The 19,281-nt window shown below is 39.2% G+C and overlaps 1 protein-coding gene across 2 annotated transcripts in view; it reads left to right on the top strand.

Annotated features, from left to right (window-relative positions):
• Positions 1 to 19,281, top strand: part of plxna2 (plexin A2) — a 206,482-nt gene that overhangs the window by 72,887 nt on the left and 114,314 nt on the right. Inside the window, exons 4-5 of one of the 2 annotated variants that reach the window (XM_047807375.1) lie at positions 8,258 to 8,392; positions 14,763 to 14,974. In XM_047807375.1, the coding sequence (XP_047663331.1) occupies positions 8,258 to 8,392; positions 14,763 to 14,936 (309 nt within the window). In that variant the 3' untranslated portion in view covers positions 14,937 to 14,974. Of the gene's footprint in view, positions 1 to 8,257; positions 8,393 to 14,762; positions 14,975 to 19,281 lie in introns of those variants that run through there. The other variant, XM_027145200.2, reaches the window with a different exon arrangement.

Below are 19,281 nucleotides of genomic sequence, written 5' to 3'. Positions count from 1 at the left end.
GCTGGTTTAATGTGTCTCAGAAGAAACACATGTTAAACTTTTCCCTCCCCACCCATGGGGATTAATGACGGAATGAATTAAGGAGAAATTAAAGGTAAAATAGGTGTAACACTCTTTTATAAAGGCTGTACATAAACATTCATAGTAGAATGGTGTTTTGGTACATGTATGTATGCATCTTCTGACTTTTCTAAAGGTAAAACTTAAAAAAAAGACTTTTTTTGTATTAAATTATTTACAAAGGACATCAAAATTGCATTAGTAGTCTTTAAAATGTGATGATTGGCCAATGGTCAATACTGCAGAGGGCATCTGATTTGACACTAAAAGAGTCCTCTGCCCAGAACTGCAGTGGGATCCATAATAACATGTCTCCTACACGTGGGACAGAGGCTCAGAGGGTCACTGGCATTATGGGAAATTCTTTTAATAGGGATGTCATGAGTTCTTTAGCTGCAGGGTGTCAGACACTTAATATAGATGAAATATTAATGAGATATGTGACATCTAGCTACGAAGTCACTAAGTCTAGCCTAGCTATTTCATGCACCTCCACTAGAATAGATGGATGATTTGCTGATTGTTCGTTAATACATTTTGTCCCAATCTTAGATCATAGATTAAATCTAAATTTTTCAAATCTTCAAATGGTGTGTCTTAATTTGCATATACTGATATACCATTAGTTTATACAGTCTACTTCAGATAATATACAGTATGTACATGTGGGTATGATTATCACTCATTTCTTCAGCTACATGCTCTCACCAAAATGAACCTCTGAATCATTTCGAGCATGAAAAGATTAATTCAGCTTTAAATGTATGTAGGATTTTATTATCCAATTAGCTAAGCAATGTTTTAATTGTGCATTGATAATAAGTTCACAGCGCATGCACACTGAGAGCTTAATTCGGATTTTAAAATGTGGCTAATTACACATAGATGCAATGCTACATGCATGTGTGATCACACTTCCAAATGATTTTGCATGTCTGAATATTTCTAATCTATGAAAGGCTAAATCTTTATATTAAAATGAAAAATAAAAAATTAACATAATGACAAAATGAAAACACCCATTCTCTCTTCCTAACAAATATCCTGTTCTGCAACGAGCAGAAGTAAAAAGTAAAAACCATGCTTATTTTCCATTAATGGTATATTCCACCATGTTTGTTTTTTTTTATCAGATTATGAACAGTCAAGATTAGCTGTTAACCCATAGTATGAGCAGCATGAAATGACCCAAGATAACCCAGGAGTCCATTTACCCAAGGTTTACAATGACCCTGGGTTAACTATTTCAAGTGTGAAAAGCCCTAGAGAGTCAGTACTCTTGTTTGTATCTTTGCATCCTGACAGCTGATGGATACTTCATTTCTTGCATATAATCAGGATTGTATCTATTTACTCAGCACTACAGTGCAGATTTCTGTGAAGGGGTAATTGTAGAAAACCGCTGTATGTGTAGATCTCATAAAGTGTGTAAACCATGAGCTTGTGAAGGACATCTCTCAGACATGCTGAGAGCTCTGTAGGAATCATCTACAGTGGGGTGTCTTGTCTCGGAGTGTGCATGAATATAGTGAGTGAGAGAGAGAGAGAGAGAGAGAGAGAGAGAGAGAGAGAGAGAGAGAGGGCTTTTCATCTCAGATTGACGTTGTAAGCCGTCCGGTGGTCTATCTTCAATCTGCTGTAATCCATTTTAACTGTGTTGACTTGTGTTGATTCACATTCACTCTTGCTTTATCTGGCTGATTCAGGAAAGAGGGAGAGAGAAAATGAGAGAGAGGGAGAGAGAGAGAGTGTCAGTTCATGCTGCACATAGTAACGGACACTAATTACTTCACGCCTGAAGAATTTCTCAAACAGCAAACCGTAACAGGGTCAAATGTAATCTGCTCATCCTGCTTGGCGTGGGTTAAAACGGAAGCCTGTGGGGTTAACACACATAGTAAGCCCAGCTGATTTCTCCTGCTGTTAACTGCTTGTCACCAGATAGGTGTCTTGGAGGTGACAGAATGACAACTGTGCACGCAGAAGCAGACAAGCAGAACTGATAAAGAACACCTCATCACATTCCTGCACTCCAGTTGCATGCTTCTCTATTAAACTTTCCAGATAAATTATGACCAGATCATCAGACTATAGTGAGTTTCAATGTAAGAGCTCATTAAGGGACATGAAGAAGTGACATTCAACAAAAAACTTAAAATTACAATAAAATTCATTGCGTGCAATGGTCTGGCTAAGCAATTAATATGGCTGAAAAGTCACCTGTTAATGCTGAAACATTGGTGATCAATTCATCGCTGTAAATAATCACTTGGAGGCTCCTGTGGGAAGATGGCACCACATAGACGGCATGGAGATACGTGAGATTGTTGTGGATGATACCATTTAGAAACCATGGAGATGGCTTTTTTGCACTCAAGTCTCCATAAGTGAACTGTTCACTTCCACAAGCTAGACTTTATGTTAAAACTAGAATGAATCTATTGGTTATGTAATTGCACCTTTTAAGCATATAATACACATATATAGAAAGAAAATGATTTATAATCACTCTAACTGATGTCCCACAGATTTAGATGGGTTACCTCTTGAATCTTTTCCTTGCCACTATGAGCTCTGGCTTACTGAATATTGATACATTTTAAACTGAAAATCTATCATTTTGACCATTGTTAAATTGCTATACAAATAAAATGGAATTGGTTTTAATTATATGAAATAAGATACAGCAGGAAAAAAGATACTGCAGTGGAAATGTTTGGTTTCTCAGTCATTGACTAACGGCATGTTGTCTGAATAGAAGTTAGATCGGTTTTAACGGGAGAATAAACCTTTTTATTGTGAACATTCTTAAACTAATTTCTTCACAAATCAGCCCAAAGGAGGTAAATGAAATGATACATATATAAAAGTCTGTTAAAACTCATGTGATTGGTCTCACAGATCTAACAAACTAACAAAAACTTCCAATTTCCAACTTCAGCTTCCTCCATTGATTGGTTTTGCTGATTTGCTGAGTCTGCATGTGGAGATCAGAAATAATCGAGCCTAGATATTATGATATATTATGATATATTATGATATTGGTCAGATCGTACTTTAATGCATGTGTATCAACAGTGGCTCCATCATGCTGGAAGTCAACACTCATCTACAGAGTCATGACTGTGCTTATGAATTCATCATCAACATCAGTTGAATCAATATCCATTTGAGAAAGCTTATTTTTGACAAGGCTGTGTGAGATTAAAAAAAATGATGATGTATCATATTATCATATATTGAGAAAAATGACAAGAAGCAGTATACCAAAATCCAAGGAATATTATTGCAAATTTAGATTGGTGAGGATTTTTAACTACCATTTGTCAAGTGTTGATGCTTCTGCTCTACTATACTTCAGCTAGGCACAAACCATTCACTGTCACAAGCATAAGGCACAAATCATCTCATACTTTTCACTGTGAGTGCATATGGAACGTTGAAAACACAATAGTTTTTCTTTCTGGCTGTGTTTATTAATGGAAAGAACAAGACAATTTCAACTTCTACAGCCTTCCTTTGCACCCCATTGCTCTCTCTGTGGCGGTCTCATTCACTTCTGCAGTAACAGTTTTTTCCCCCAAGTCCCAGTCTGGCTGGATTACACATCTAATCCATCACCTATGTCAGTTTGAAGAATCCAGGTGCCAGCGGATGTTCTCTTTCTCTCTCCCTCTCTCTTTTTCTCTGATGGTTTAAAACAGACTCTTTTGTTCTTCCTGCTGTACCACAATAGCATCGTCCATAATGTGCATGTTACAGCTATGGCCTTCAAGTGGTTCATGTCACTTCGCATCCACACACCCTGAGCACTGAAACAGTACTCAGCCTCAGAGGGAGTGTGAGGAAAGGAGGGACTGAGAGAGTATGGAAGGGAGTGAGAGAGACATTTTACTTTGATAGCAAGCTCACGGTGGAACTTGAGAATTCTGTGAACGTGCTCATGCTCAGAATAAAGAGCAGAAAGCAGCCAGGGGGTTGACGTGTAGCCCATGTTGCCAAAGACATTTTGACTTGCATATTATTGTTAAACATAACACACACCCACGCACTTTTTTGTGTTTCTATACACATGCAAGTGGACCAAAATTGCACGTAGATTCATTCAAAAACAATTCAGGCATCATACTGTGTGTTCGACCACCCACCAGCCTTGGAATTTTCATTCGATCGGAAAACAATCAGAAAAACAAAATAGCCCTGACAAAAGTAAAAGAGCCTGCAGACAAATCTTTGCTTTCTTTTATACTGTAGCTAGAGTTCAATCTGAAAGAATAATCAGTGAGGAGTGTCTGAATAATTAAAGCCGCGAGAGAAAGTGAGAGAACTTAGGAGTGAGCATAAAGATCGGGAGATGAAGGTGAACACAGGGCAGATGAGAAATGCTTAGTGAAGTCTGTATAACATGCCCTTTACAGTGCGTGTGTGTGTGTGTGTGTGTGTGTGTGTGTGTGTGTGTGTGTGTATGTGTGTGTGTGTGTGTGTGTGTGTGTGTGTGTGTGTGTGTGTGTGTGTGTGTGTGTTGGATATTCATAGAATGTCCAGTGTTGTACATACTGATGAAGTGAAACTTGGCTGTGTTGGATACAATGTGTTTTACACATCCTGTAGCTCTCTAGTGGCAGCGCCGTAATGTAAAAACCAGCTGGAAAGACTTCAATTTTTGAGGCCTTGCCTGAATCACACATAGATAAACACACAAACAGAGAGAGAGAGAGAGAGAGAGAGAGAGAGAGAGAGAGAGAGAGAGAGAGAGAGAGAGAGAGAGAGAGAGAGAGAGAGAGAGAGAGAGAGAGAGAGAGAGAGAGAGAGAGAGAGAGAGAGAGAGAGAGAGAGAGAAAACACACACACAAAATAAAGAAAATATTGCAACCACAAAACTGGACTGAGATTCCAAATAAATGCTCCATTAAATAAAAAACAAGTTCAGATAGGAAATAGAGAGTTCCCTAGATTTCACACATAAGCAGCATGTCTGCATCAGAGAAATCATAGCATAAGAGCTCTTTTGTCTGCTCCATGTAGCTTGTGACTCATTTTAATGGCAATACAGAAACATGGCACTTTCATCAAGCAAAACGGATGCATATACGTCTAATACTGTGAGTGTACAGCAGGGTGAAAGGACAGTTGGAGTGAGACCAGCTGTAATTACAACACTCACAACCATAACACGTGACAGTCTCGATAAACAAAACAGATATTTGAGTTGATTCACATTTCCTATGTTAGGGTAATGAGTGTCATCACTGTACAACTCTCTGAACAACATCATGATTAATTTCACATTGTATAGAACATGGGTGTGTGTAATTCACGTTTTTGTCAAATCGTATACGCTTCACTCACTTGAAGCAAGTTGTAACATGGAAAAAAGCACAGCAGGGCAGATGGGGTGAATTTTTAGGCGCTAAAATCAGCACCGTGCAGAGCTGGTGCAGACTGGAAAATGGCAACACTGGAAATATGTTCAAACCTTTCAAACAAATCAGTAACTTGTCTGTGAAGAAGCGGATTAAATTAAAGCAGGCTACGGCATTTTTATTTATTCCTGCTCGGCAAAAGAGTAGGCTTAGTTAATAGTATTTATAGATTTTTGAGAATTTGGTTAATAACCTGTTATTTCTCATCTACCTAAATAGCAAGGAAAAAAACACCTTATTGACTTTCACACTGCAGAATATGATATCTTAGGACGTTAAAAGATTTTGATTCTAGACAAATCTGCTCTATTATTTATTACTGGAAGATTACAACAAAAATATTAGGTTATAAGATTATTAACCTTATTTCTAGTCAGAATGTTTTTTAGCTTTGCATTTATTATTTAGCCGGGGGATTATTTTGTTTTCTAGAAACAAATGATTAAAATTACTAAAATAATCCACTAATAGAACAGGAACATTTAAGCTTTTAAAAAGATTTATACTTTGTATATTTCATGATGGAGCGACACTCTACAAGCACACACTCACCCATGCATGCATTCTGGATCTCAGTAGTAACTGTGCTCACTAGTCATGAGGAACAGATACACAGGGATGTGAAACCTTAGCAAATTATAGTGCTAATAACATGTCGAGCAAAAAAAAAAAAAGGCAGTGCGATGAGGACAAAGGCTACGCATGATCTGTCTCTCCTAGGGAATTTTAGTCTTCACTTATTTTCATCAGTCAACCTAATGCATTTAATTAGATAACTAGCATGGGTTAAATTAAGTTAGCCTATAAATTAGGTTACTGGGCGAGTGAAACATGAGCACTGTAGAGCTTTAACTAGCTGATGAAGTCAGTGTTTGTCCATCATCGATGTTGGCTAAATATTTTCTTTTAGATTTGCCCTTGGTGTGAATTTGCCTTCAGGACGATCAGTATTAGAATATGGAACCAACAATACTGTGTGTGTGTGTTGCTCTGGTTAAATAGACTTTTATATCATTTCACACTCTGTGAACCCGCCTCACTTCTTCCACTCTGTAACTACAATCCCTTCAGCAACCTCCTGAGCTAGCACACAAGGCCACAATCACTTACCTACCATGCACCACTGCTTTCTGGCTCTGAATGCAGCTTACCTCTGAGTGATCTCAGTGTGTGTCGTGGAGACACCAGTCTCAGTGACATACGGCCGTTGTATCCCACCCCTTGGTCATATCAGGGTCACACTCAGGTCAGGAAGGGAGAAAGGTGACATGCTTTATGAATGAAGGTATTTACCTTTAACGACTGTGCGTTGGCATACTGTAAATGTCAGGTTAGAGACTTGTGTGCCTGTGGGGACCATCTGCCTCTCTTAAGAAGCATGGTTTTCTCATCTATAACGATATATGTGCATTGAACAGTGATGCTGGACTTTCTGAAGCATGTGTGCTGGATGCTTTTATCCTACTAGCTCAAGGTCATGTTGCTGTAGAGAGGGAATTGCCATGCATCAGGCTTGATTTGTGTTTTGGTCGAGTCTCAACATGTTTCACCCTTCATGACTGCTTGGTTTGGCACTGCTGATTGGTTAAACGCAAAAAAGGAAGGAGGCGGTAAATCATACCTCATCAAATACTGTAGTTATTTGATTTGCTGCTTTGGATTTAAAACATGTGTTGCTTCAGCAAACAAGAGGGCGGATTTCATTGCGCCGGTTCTGCTTCATCAGGCATTAATCTGGAGTAAAATATACACTATATACAAAACTTCACTATTTCAGCAGATTGAACCGAGCACTCTGATAAATGTTTGGAGAAAATCACAGGGTGTACATGATCCATGAGCCATGTCTCTGTAGTAGATGAATCCAATCACATGAATCCAATCAGAGGAATTTATGTAAATGACATATTTACCTGAAGAAAGCTTTTCTGGGATGAAAATAGGTTCTAGTCTGATTAACCAAATCATGACACGGCTTGTACAATAGAAGGACAAAGAAAAAAAGACTGTTTGGACGCAGAGGCAAGCGTTTATTCTCTGCTTCATGTTCAAAACAGATGTCTCATCTGTTCAGAGTCTGTAGTGTGAAGAAAAAAGCAGCACTGTGAAATAAAACAGAACCACTCCATAATTAACTTGTCTTATTTATAGCCATGAACCGATCACTAATCAGTTAGAAGGTGATTGTTGTTGACATTCATTTTTGTCATATTAGTTAAGCGAGGCATTTTATGGATAGTAGATGGACATACAGAATGTTTGTTTTGAATAATCCTGATGTAGTATGTACATCAACAAACATGATTTCAGCATGGAATGTACATTTATAAGATTTTTGTCTTTTTCTAAAGGGCTTTTGTTATCCATGAGGTTAAAAGAAAGCCTCCAGACAAGGCTGTGTGTGTCTTTTTGTCATTAAGGTCTCTCGGCATTGTTTTCTGTATTGACACACCATATATTCCACCATTGTGAAATCCCACTAGACAGATGACTGACCTCGAGTCAACCCCCACACACAAACCGCACGTATGTGTGTCTGCTGCACATAATGGATGCTTGCTGAGTGGAACTAAACGTCTTACTGACTAATAAATAAAATGTCCGTGTCTATGTTATAAGATGAAGAAAGTAAAACATGATCATTAGTTATTTCCATACTGATAACTGATTATTTGCAAAGCACACCTGTAAGAAGGAGGTTATCGTTCTGCTATGTCGTTGTGTGTCAGTAATTATTTGCTTATGTGTCTTATAATTTCCTCTTGCTGTTTCAGATTCGTGTGGACGGGCCTCCTAATGGTGGTGTGCAGTACGAGACAGTGTCTGTCATTAAGGACAGGAGCCCTATTCTAAGAGACATGGCCTTCTCGCTGGACCATAGCTATATCTATGTCATGTCAGAGAGACAGGTCAGTGTGAGACACACACACACACACACACACACACACACACACACACACACACACACACACACACACACACACACACAGACACACACAGACACACACACACACACACATCTCTTTATTAAACACATATGTAGCTTATAGTCAGTTTAAACACGTGCATTGTGTCCTATTTTTTTCTGAGAAACTGCTAAGGGCAAAATGGAAAGATTCATTTAAGACCTGATGGAAAACCTCACACTGTAAAAACACAGTCTTAGCTGATACCAAGGTTGTTTTTTTTTTTTGTAATTTCTTTAACCATTTTTTTTTTCACTAGGTCAATACAGTAAAAACATCATCTGGGTAATTAGGCTGAAAGTTCTGTGGTGTCCACAAGCATTCTCACTAAAATGGAGGCATGTCTATGTTTACATGTTTACACTGATGAAGCATAGCCACAAAACTTATTTTTTGAAAAAAATTAAAAATTAAAAAAATATGAAAAAATATTTGGAACTACTGCCATTAAACTCCTATTATGAATAAATTAACATTTTTTTCAATTTTTTTTCTTTTTTTTTAATGTGTTACATTTGTTTGTGGTGCAGAGCTCTGTTCTGGTCTGATCTTCTCTGTTCTGCTCTGTTCTTCTCTGTTTTGCTCTTATCTTCTCTGTTCTGCTCTGTTTTGCTCTGTTCTGCTCTGATCTTCACTGATATAACATTGTCCTGCTCTGTCCTGCTCACTTATTCTCTGTTTTGCTCTTATCCCCTCTGTTTTGCTCCGTTATGCTCTTTTTGGCTCTGATCTTCACTGTTCTGCTCTGTTCTGCTCTGATCTGCTCTGTTCTTCTCTGTTTTGCTCTTATCCTCTCTGTTCTGTTCAGTTCTTCTCTATTTTGCTCCATTCTGCTCTGTTCTGCTCCGGTCTGCTCTGATCTTCTCTGATATACTTTGTTCTGCTCTGATCTACTCTTTTCCTCTCTATTCAAATCTGTTCTGCTCTGTGCTGTTCTTTTCTTCTATGTTCTCTTTAACATCCTCTTCTGATCTGTAGGTTTCTGGACCATTGTTGCTTTGTTGAATTATATTCTCTTCTGTTTTGATTTGTTGTGCTCTCTTCACTTCTTTTCTCACTCTTTTTTCTCGTCCATGATCTTCTGCTCTCTGATTTTCAGTTCTGCTCTGTTCTGAGTAGATCTTCAGTCTGTCTCTCTTCTGCTCTGCTCTCTTTTCTTCTCCTCTGTAATCTTTTTTTTCTTTATTTTCTTCTTTTATGTATTTTGTTCTTTTCTTGTCTGTTTGCTCCTCTTCTGTTCTATAAGATCTCTTTATGTTGTATTCTATTTTGCTTTTTTGTCGGGGTTTTTTTCTGAGCTTTTCTCTTTTCACCTATTCTGTTCTAGCCAGGATACGGACAAAACGTGTGTGTGTGTGTGTGTGTGTGTTTGTGTGTGTGCGTGTGTGTGTGTGTGTGTTTGTTTGTGTGTCTGTGTGTGCTTGTGTGTCTGTGCATGTGCGCTTGTGTGTCCGTGAGCGTGTGTGTGCGTGTGTGTGTGTGTGTGTGTGTACGTGTGTGTGTGTGTGTGTGTGTGTGTGTGTGTGTGTGTGTGTGTGTGTGTGTGTGTGTGTGTAAAAATAAAGACATGTAAAGTGACTGTGTCAGTAGGGATGAGAGAGATGGTGGCACTGGACTGAAGAGAGGGAAGGTGGAGGAGTGAGAGCAAGGTCACCTCTCTGTGACTGTAATGAAGTGAGTGAGAGTAAAATGGCAGCTAGGCATCAGAGCTGTCATATTAAGCATCAGGAGAGTCAGGGGAGTGGAACATGTCTGTGGAAGGAGACACTGAGAAAAAAAACAGTGTCTGTGATTGATGACTGCCCTGCTTCCTTTTCTGTGGACATTTATAGCCCTTATGGTGGATGGCACATATTCTACTGGTGTTTCATTTGGTTCCATGTGGCCTGAGTGAAGTCAGGAGGGTGATATGGAGGTAATGAGAGAGAGGGGGAGAGAGAGAGAGAGAGAGAGAGAGAGAGAGGTGATACAGAACTTTTGTTAGTGTGATGTCTAGCTGGACTTTGTTCAGATGTCAGGAGCTGGCACACATCAGTGCACAGAGTGGCCCATGTGAGCTCTGATTAGAATTCACTCCCAGTGGAGACAGAAAAGGAAAGAGTGAGTGAGAGAAAAGGGAGACAGAGTTACAGAATTACTGACTCAGCAGTTTATTCACACACACACACACACACACACACACACACACACACACACACACACACACACACACACACACACACACACACGCTTATATTTCGCAAGTGAATAAGCTCCCAACACTCTGTCAACTTTATAGCCCCATGCATCATCCCTGCATCACACAGACCTTGAGACAAAGAATTAACAACCGGTGATATACGGCTACATACAATACACATTCGTGTTCACTCTACATTCCTTTACGTAGCTGTCCTTTATGTGCAGTCCTCAGGGGCTGAATTTACCTCAGCCTTCATGCAATTGATCTAGCTGCTAGTGTTGCAGAACATAGATAGATCACATCATAAAAGAACCATCAGCCGTTCCTGTCCTTGTTTCACCTCCTTCTTCTCCAGAGTACTAACTGATTAATTCAGCATCACAGTTTAAAATACAGCTTGAGAGACTTAGACACACATCTCCGTAGCTCATGTGTGGAGAACTCTCACTCACCTGACAGGATTAGCACACTCTGGACTTAGCAGGCTTTTACACCGGCAGTTTATTCTGCATGAACAGTTAGCATGACATCATTATTTACCACAACACACGTGTACCACGAAGGACAGGGTAACATTGTGCCCTGCTGCATATAACACCACCAAAATAACAATAAATAAATATGGTGAGTCGTATCATGATCTTGCTTCTTGCACCGGTTGTGATGTTGTAAGATGAAGAAAAATGCACTGGGGTTTGATAGAATCAAGTGAGTCTGGAAAGAAGACCAATGCTGCAGGGGTCAGCAGGAACAATCGCATTCAGATTCAGATCTGAATGTTCCCAGTATAAAAATCAGCTTAGAAACCAGTTTTTTTTCCTTCAACTGGAAGTTTGAAGCGCTAACAACAAAGACTTCTTCCAGAAATATTACATAAATGTCTCGTAAGCAAAAGCTTCACTTGTCATACATTATGTGAAGCATCCATCAGACAATTACTTGTGAACTATAGCTGTTACTATCACTGAGAAACTTATCACTTATAGAAACATCAGCCTGAATCATAAGAAGTGCATTAAGCAGGAATTACAGTCAGAGCTGTGCTGTTATAGAAAATTCCTCAACACTATCCTTAAGGAAATGAACAGAACTGTGCAATGAAGTATTTGTAAAAGAAATATTGTATTTTAAAAGGGTGAAGGCACAGGAACCCAGGCAGACCCCATATCTTTTCCAACTGATGCTCATTCTGCATCAGAGGGCAGTGGAACACACTGAGCTTGTAGACGTTACAGGAAATTATTTATTATCACACACTGGGTTCAATTTAATGGCTGGTTCCTCTCAAGGTTTCTTCATTGTATCATCTCACAGGGTTTTATGTAAGTCTACAGAAATTAAACTCAATTGAATTGAACTGTACAGTATTACTCCTAGACACAAGATGGCTGATGCATTAACAGGTTTTAAACCTGGAATCTCCCTACTCAGGAGTCATATCTAGTTTTTATACCTATGTTTATTCATAGCCTCCAGCCATTTAAGCAGCTGTGTTTGTTAAGCTGTGTTGGCAATTTATCTATCTAAAATAATCTATACAGAAAGCCTACGGAAGTTTAAAAAATATTTTTCTGACTGCCACAAAAACATCTGTCACGTTTTCCCAAGCGGGCATATACACACTCAAGCAAACACACACACAATCACAAACACACACTCATGCATACACACACACACACACACACACACACACACACACACACACACACACACACACACACCTATTTTTTTTATCTATATTAAATAATCGATACAGAAAGCCTACAGAAGATTAAAAAATGTTTTTCTGACTGCCACAAAAAATATCTGTCAAGTTTTCCCAAGCCAGCATATACACACATACACACAAACACAATAATAATAATAATAATACATTTTATTTAAAGACGCCTTTCTGAACACTCAAGGTCACCGTACAAAAGAAGAAGAAAAACAACAACAAAAAATAAAATAGTTATAAAATATTTACATAGAAATACAAATTGGACCAACATTACAAATCATGATGTAGAAACACACACTCTCATGTGCACACACACACTCATGCTCACACACACCCACGTGCACACACTCATGCTCACACACACCCACGTGCACACACACATGCGCGCACACAAACACACACATACATGCATGCACACACATACTGTATACTCACACACACGCACACACATAATCTCCCATGCACTCACACATACACGCACACACACAATCATGCATGCACACACATACTCACACACACCCATGCGTACACACACACAGACATACACACTCACATTCATGCACACAACCAGACACACATGGACACACGTGTATATTCATAAATATATGTGTGTATTCACTATCAACAAAAAAGGTACATTAGAGAAATATTTCTTATTCCCCATTGTATAGACAATGTAAACATTCCCTTTTCAACAATACAACAGCAAGTCCTTAAAGTCCAATTATATCCTTTAATGAGGTTTCTCTACAATTACAATCCTCTAACTAGAGGTACAAAAGACATACCCTTGAGGCTACCACTCACTGTTGTCCCTTTTTTCAGAGCTGGATTTACATATTCATGACTGAGAGATAAACTCTGACTCATTTCTCAGCAGTTTTTCCGTCATGCTACTGTACAGTATGCTTTTAGGATATGTGTTAAAGAGATACACAGTATATTGTATATCTCCGTACATACATTACACTTTTGTGACTGTAAATATGCAATACGTGTATATCTTCTTCCCAGGGCCGATATCCTACTCTATGTTTCCTTATGCTGCAGGTCCTGTTTCTGCATTAGTCTAATGAGAAAAGAGCAGGATTAAGTTCCTCTCTTCGTAGCTGTAGCCTCTGCCCTCTGCTCATGCATTACAGTTTTGGTAATTTGCACAATTTTGTACATTCTTCTCTAGAGATGCACGGTTCAAGACTGCAGAAAGATTTCAGAAATAATAGATCATGTAAAACACTGGAAGATATTTTTATTCAGACAATTATTCAACTGCTTTCTGAATGCAATCTGTAGTGTATGTTGCAAGGACAAACACGCCTTTGCGCTCAAATAAACAAATTACTCTGAAGCAATGTGACCTAAATGACCCAGAGAAAACACACATACACCCGCACACACACACACACACACACACACACACACACACACACACACACACACACACACACACGCACACACATAAAACACCCACATAATACTACAGCTAGTGTTCAGCATTCTACTGAGACGTGCTATAACTAAACCATCCGCGCATCTCATATGCACATATGCACGTATTCTGACTCTTTCTAATTTGCCATATATGGTCATCGAAATCAAACTCAAATTTGAAATTACAAGCACACATATAAAATCTATTTGTTCTGTACGCATAGTTATCTTTCCCTCACTTGAAAAAACGAATTGAAGTAGATTGCTTTTTGATATAGATCCTCTTGTATACTCCACATAGGACATCATAAAAGCTCTCACACCCTGAGAGAATATCATAATTCACACGCTGTGTCTGCAGGTGAGCTTGTTTTGGACATTTAATGACGACAGCTTCCAGAATGTTAACAGTCTCGACTGACTGGTTCATTTTGGAGCAGTGCGGTGGAACGGATGGAAGATGCAGCTGCTTAGGTTCTCCTCTCCGCTCCTCTATTAGAAATAATGTGAATTGGTACGGAGACTGCGGGGTACTGTGTCATTACTGACAGTAATCAGAAAACATGGAGTGAGCGCTTGATTCACGCACACAGTGAATTTCCTCTCTGCTGCTGGAAAGCTGAAGTGTGTATATCACCTCCTCTCGAGCAGAGTTGGCCCTCTTTGTCTCCGTGTCATAATGAAGGATGGTCATGCGTTGCCCTGCATTAGGACCGATTCTGCAGCGTTTACGACTTTGTCTGTCTTTTTTGAGACATAAAAAATGAGATGAGTAAGAATGTGTGTTATAAATATAGCACAGCTACATTGAAGTCAATTAAAGGAGTGCTGAGTGGTCTCTTTTTTCCCGTTTGTTTTTATTTTATTTTATATGATTCAGAGGTCTATTCATTTACGCTCTATAAATAGAATTTGTTGATGACGTGTTGTGATTTTCTCCACTGTAACAATTCGATCAAAACTCTTCTTGGTCCTAGGTTTCCCCAGCCAGACCCCATCTGGACAACCATTGTTCTATTACATACAGAAGAATTATTACTTTTTTTTTTATTCAAATGACTAATGTATGTAGAACTAAAGCAAGAAAATTCAATAAAATATTGCTAAATGTGAGTATTCTGATATATAGATATACAACATGTAAATATTAAAAAGCTCATTCGGAGCCAGATAGCTCATTGTGTGTGTGTGTGTGTGTGTGTGTGTGTGTGTGTGTGTGTGTGTGTGTGTGTGTGTGTGTGTGTGTGTGTGTGTGTGTGCGAGGGGTCCATAAAAGTTGACCCTAAATTAAACATTGATGGTTTTTTGTTGTTTTTTTCCCCCCTTTTTTCCATTCTTATTCACATTTTTGTTGACATTCACAAGAACAAAAACACAAAAGCGCTCCATTTTCACTGCACTAACAATGTGTAATCACAAAACCTAGATAAAGGACAATGTGGTTATGAAAGTCCTCAGTCAAGAGTAAATATATGTCAAATAATTTTAGGTGGATGTGAACATAATGAGAATAAAAGAAGAATATGTGGGCAAGGTGTCCTCTCACAGGGATTGCACATATTAGGAAACAAATAGTTTTGCTATTCAAATTCTAACAGCTGCTGCCTGAAGCAGAGCATGTATTAAAAAAAAATAAAATAAACAAACACACTGCAAAAAAACAGTGTTTTTGCATAATATTGGCTCAATTAAGGTCAATCAAATGTTATGCTATTATACAGAAATACTAACGAATTCTATTACGACGTTTAAGATCTATGTATACGGTTCTACACAATCCAATGCAATAGGTTTATACGTTTTCATCCTTTTTTGAAAAATGTAGGGATTAAGGGTTAGGGATTGTGTACTTTCTCGATGTGTTTAGGAGTGTGTAGAGAGTGTGCAGTTTTATAGCATGTAGACAATGCAATGATGGACAAAAGAGCCTTGGGCTAATAGCTTCAAAATGTCAAACTGCTTCAGCTGAGAGTAGTTTTCCATCGTGACATGGAGTAGCAGAAAAGGAGAGATACTGTAAGCGATGTGAATCTTGGAGACTTAACAATGTCACGAGCATTGGTGAATATGTGTCAAAGTGCATTACAGGAACAAGGTTAGCTCTCTCTCGAGTTTTAAACACTGGCATGTGGTGAAGGTGTTTTTCTTACTGCCGCTTTGACAAACTGAGACCACCTGAGCTGGATACACAATACACTTTACTTCTTAAAGAAAAAAATAAATAAAAACAGACGACAAAAGCATATAGGATTTGAATCAAACAAAGCCACACCTGGGCCATATAGTCATAAGCAAATATGTGATGCCACGATGCTTTGCATGATCCAGGCTTATATGTGTAGCATGAAAAACACACCCTGTATACAAACTGGTGAGGTCAGGGTTTGCATCTGACCGCATGAGCTGGTCAGGGTTTGCATCTGAACGCATGAGCTGTTGGTAAAGGTGGTGACCGCAATCTGTTGTGTGGTGTCAATGCTCACTTGCTTTTTCTTTTTACTTGCTGCTAAAATAATGGGAAGAATGGCATAAACACGTTCAGAGGCTTTTGAGTTGTATTAGTGGTGCTAAAATTAATGTGCACTTCTGCCACGTTATTAACAGTGAGCCAGCAGATGATTCATGAATAATCATTTATTCATTTAGTTATTTGTTCACTGAAGGCCAGAGTTCGATGCCAGCATTCAGCAATTGTCCATGAAATTGAAATAACAAAGGATGAGAGAGATTTCTTATGAAGTGTAAAGAACATGAAGTTCTGTGCTCATGTTATGACTTACACGCGTGTACTGTTTGTGTAAAAGCATCGGATGAGTCTGGAGAAAAAAGCAGCATCAAAAAGAAATATGTCCTTGTAAAGGGCTGCCATCTGTCTCCATTTTGTGTGAGCAGAGATAATGAAGCGAGAAGAGAAGTCCGGTGCATCATGGGATGATGTGTAAAGTCAGCCTTGACGTGGCTCAACAGTGTCACGCTTTAACAACGTCTTTTCAGCGTCCACATTTCTATTAGAATGAGTGTGAAATTTCTATCATCCTGACCAACAGGGGTGAGCTTGTGAGTGAAGTGTCGACTTTCACGAGAAGATCTGACTCCCTGTCACTCTTCACGATGGCCGTTATTTTAGCGGTAAGAGCTCCACCGTGAGATCTACAACAGTGTTTCCGCAGCCTGTCTATTCCCTTTCCTCTCCATCTCACCTTATAAATGCAACATTCCGACTTTGGAGATCATCAGCTAATAAAGGACACTTTTTTAAACATAGCAATCCCCCCCCCAAGTACTCAGCTGTGAAATTTAAAATCCATGCATGATTTCCTTCTTTTCCTTCTCTGGGAACCCAGATTACTTGCTTTGTGTCTTTTCAACCCTTTAACCTCTATCTTGCACAAAAACAGACACACATCTCTTCCCGTCTCAAAGCACCTCCACCTTTGTTTGGCCATGGATGAGGGATGTGTAGGAAATGAGGTGTGTGGTTATCAAGGACTGGAAATAGGATTTTTTTCACCCAGTGAGAGACTGACTAGATCCTATTTCTGCCTCCCACACCATGCAGAGCTGAAGCTGCCACTCAGTTAAAAAAAAAAAAAAAACACTAGTGCTCTTATTATGCCTGGAGCCTTTCAGGTAGATATCATCTACTTATTCTATATCTGGCTTCAGAAAAAGCTACAGCATAGGTGTTTTGGATGGGATGTTAAATATTTTTGTAGGTTCTACAAACCATATCTGCCGTCTACATTTTTGAAATATGTCTACAAAATATATACACATGGTCTGTCTGCACTGACGGTCCTGCAGACATGGCTCATGGTTTACGGCTTTGTGATGAACAGGGTTACTGCTGCTTTTCTCCCCCCCCTGATTTGCACTGTCCTCATAGCAGATGCAGATTGAGTTGGCCCATAGCCACTTTTGCTTTGTGTACATGTGTGTGTGTCTGTGTGTGTGTGTGTGTGTGTGTGTGTGTGTGTGTGTGTGTGTGTGTGTGTGTGTGTGTGTGTGTGTGTGTGTGTGTGTGTGTGTGTCTGGGGGGGTTGTAAGAGGGGAGGCCTTTATGTGATGGAGGGGCTAACAGGAAATCAGCGGAGCAAAGGATGTGATTAATGAGAACAACGCGGCATTAATATTCAGTTAAGGGCAATGCATGCTCTCCCTCTCAGACACACACACACACACACACACACACACACACACACACACACACGTACACATACATCACCATACACAAAATGCCCCTGGTATATTCGTAAATCTCCCTGACAATAACCAGGAACAGAAATGTGGTGGTTAAGAAATCCTTACTGAATAAAGATTAAAAAAAGGCAAGCTTAAAAAATGTAGATAAACTGAGCTGTAAGATCAGACTTTGTTTTTGTGTGCTTTTTTTCTTGTCTTTCTTTTTGACACACCCCAATTTCAGTGGTTCTCTTTTACACAGCAGCTGTCCAGCTTGTGGCCTGTTCACATGCTGCTCTCTTCTTGACCCCTGTTAGAGGACTTGTTGAAGAAAAGCTACAAGGAAGTCATTTGACCGATGACCTTCATCCTCCTTCTCGTCACCAATCAATGTCATGAGGCCTGTTTCACACAAAGACATTGATGAAGTCAAGTCTCCACACTAATGGAAGGGGATGAACAATGAAAATATTCTTAATTCATCTCAGCTCTCTAGATGAAGATCCAGTGTTAACCCATGAAAACAATAAAGTAGTCCAAAGAATGATATAACTTTCACACAGGTAGTTCTTTCATCTGGTAGCTATTTGGTTGAGATTACTTTTTTTGGGGAAAATTGTTGTGGTTGCATCTTGTTTCTGTAACCCTCTGGGGATGTTTGTTCATGCATGATATGAGGGAACATCAGTCAAGCAGTATTATTCCCTAAGCCCAAACCTATTGGAAGAACTTTGGATTGGGGTCAAATGCAATTTCCCCTACATGACACATTTGGTAGTATCGCACCATACATCCCATGCATTCTTAAAATCTTTATCTGCGTTTTTCTGCATTGAGTACGATGTGACTAGGATTCATGATGGAAACTGACTGTTCAAAATAAGTTCAGCCAGATCCACATGGCTCGTTATCGGTTCCATACTTAGCATCCATGCTACTTTTCAGCAGGATATATTTGACGGTATAGAAAATCCTGGCATATGCTAATGGAAGTTTGATTTATCTAACAGCACTCCTTATCTCAGACTACCAAGGAGGTAGAGATTGCGGGAAAGGAATCGATTCCAGTGATACAGTCTGGTCTGGAACTGGGGTCAGCTTCTGGCAGGTTGATGGTGTCACTTGCTATTGATATGGTTACAAATCCTGATAAATGCCCCTGTCGATACATATGATGTTATTGATGAGACTATTTAACTTGTGTCTGAAAGCTACACACAGTCTCATTCCCTTCTTTAAAATTGTATGGATAAGTGGAACAAAATATCTATAGCTGTATCTGTATTTATAGATGATCTGTTTGAAAATGAAAGC

Source organism: Tachysurus fulvidraco, chromosome 23 (assembly GCF_022655615.1).
Source record: "Tachysurus fulvidraco isolate hzauxx_2018 chromosome 23, HZAU_PFXX_2.0, whole genome shotgun sequence".
Classification (NCBI taxonomy): Eukaryota; Metazoa; Chordata; class Actinopteri; order Siluriformes; family Bagridae; genus Tachysurus; species Tachysurus fulvidraco.
The sequence above is the reverse complement of the archived record's forward strand: the minus strand, read 5'-3'. Positions and strand labels throughout refer to the sequence as shown.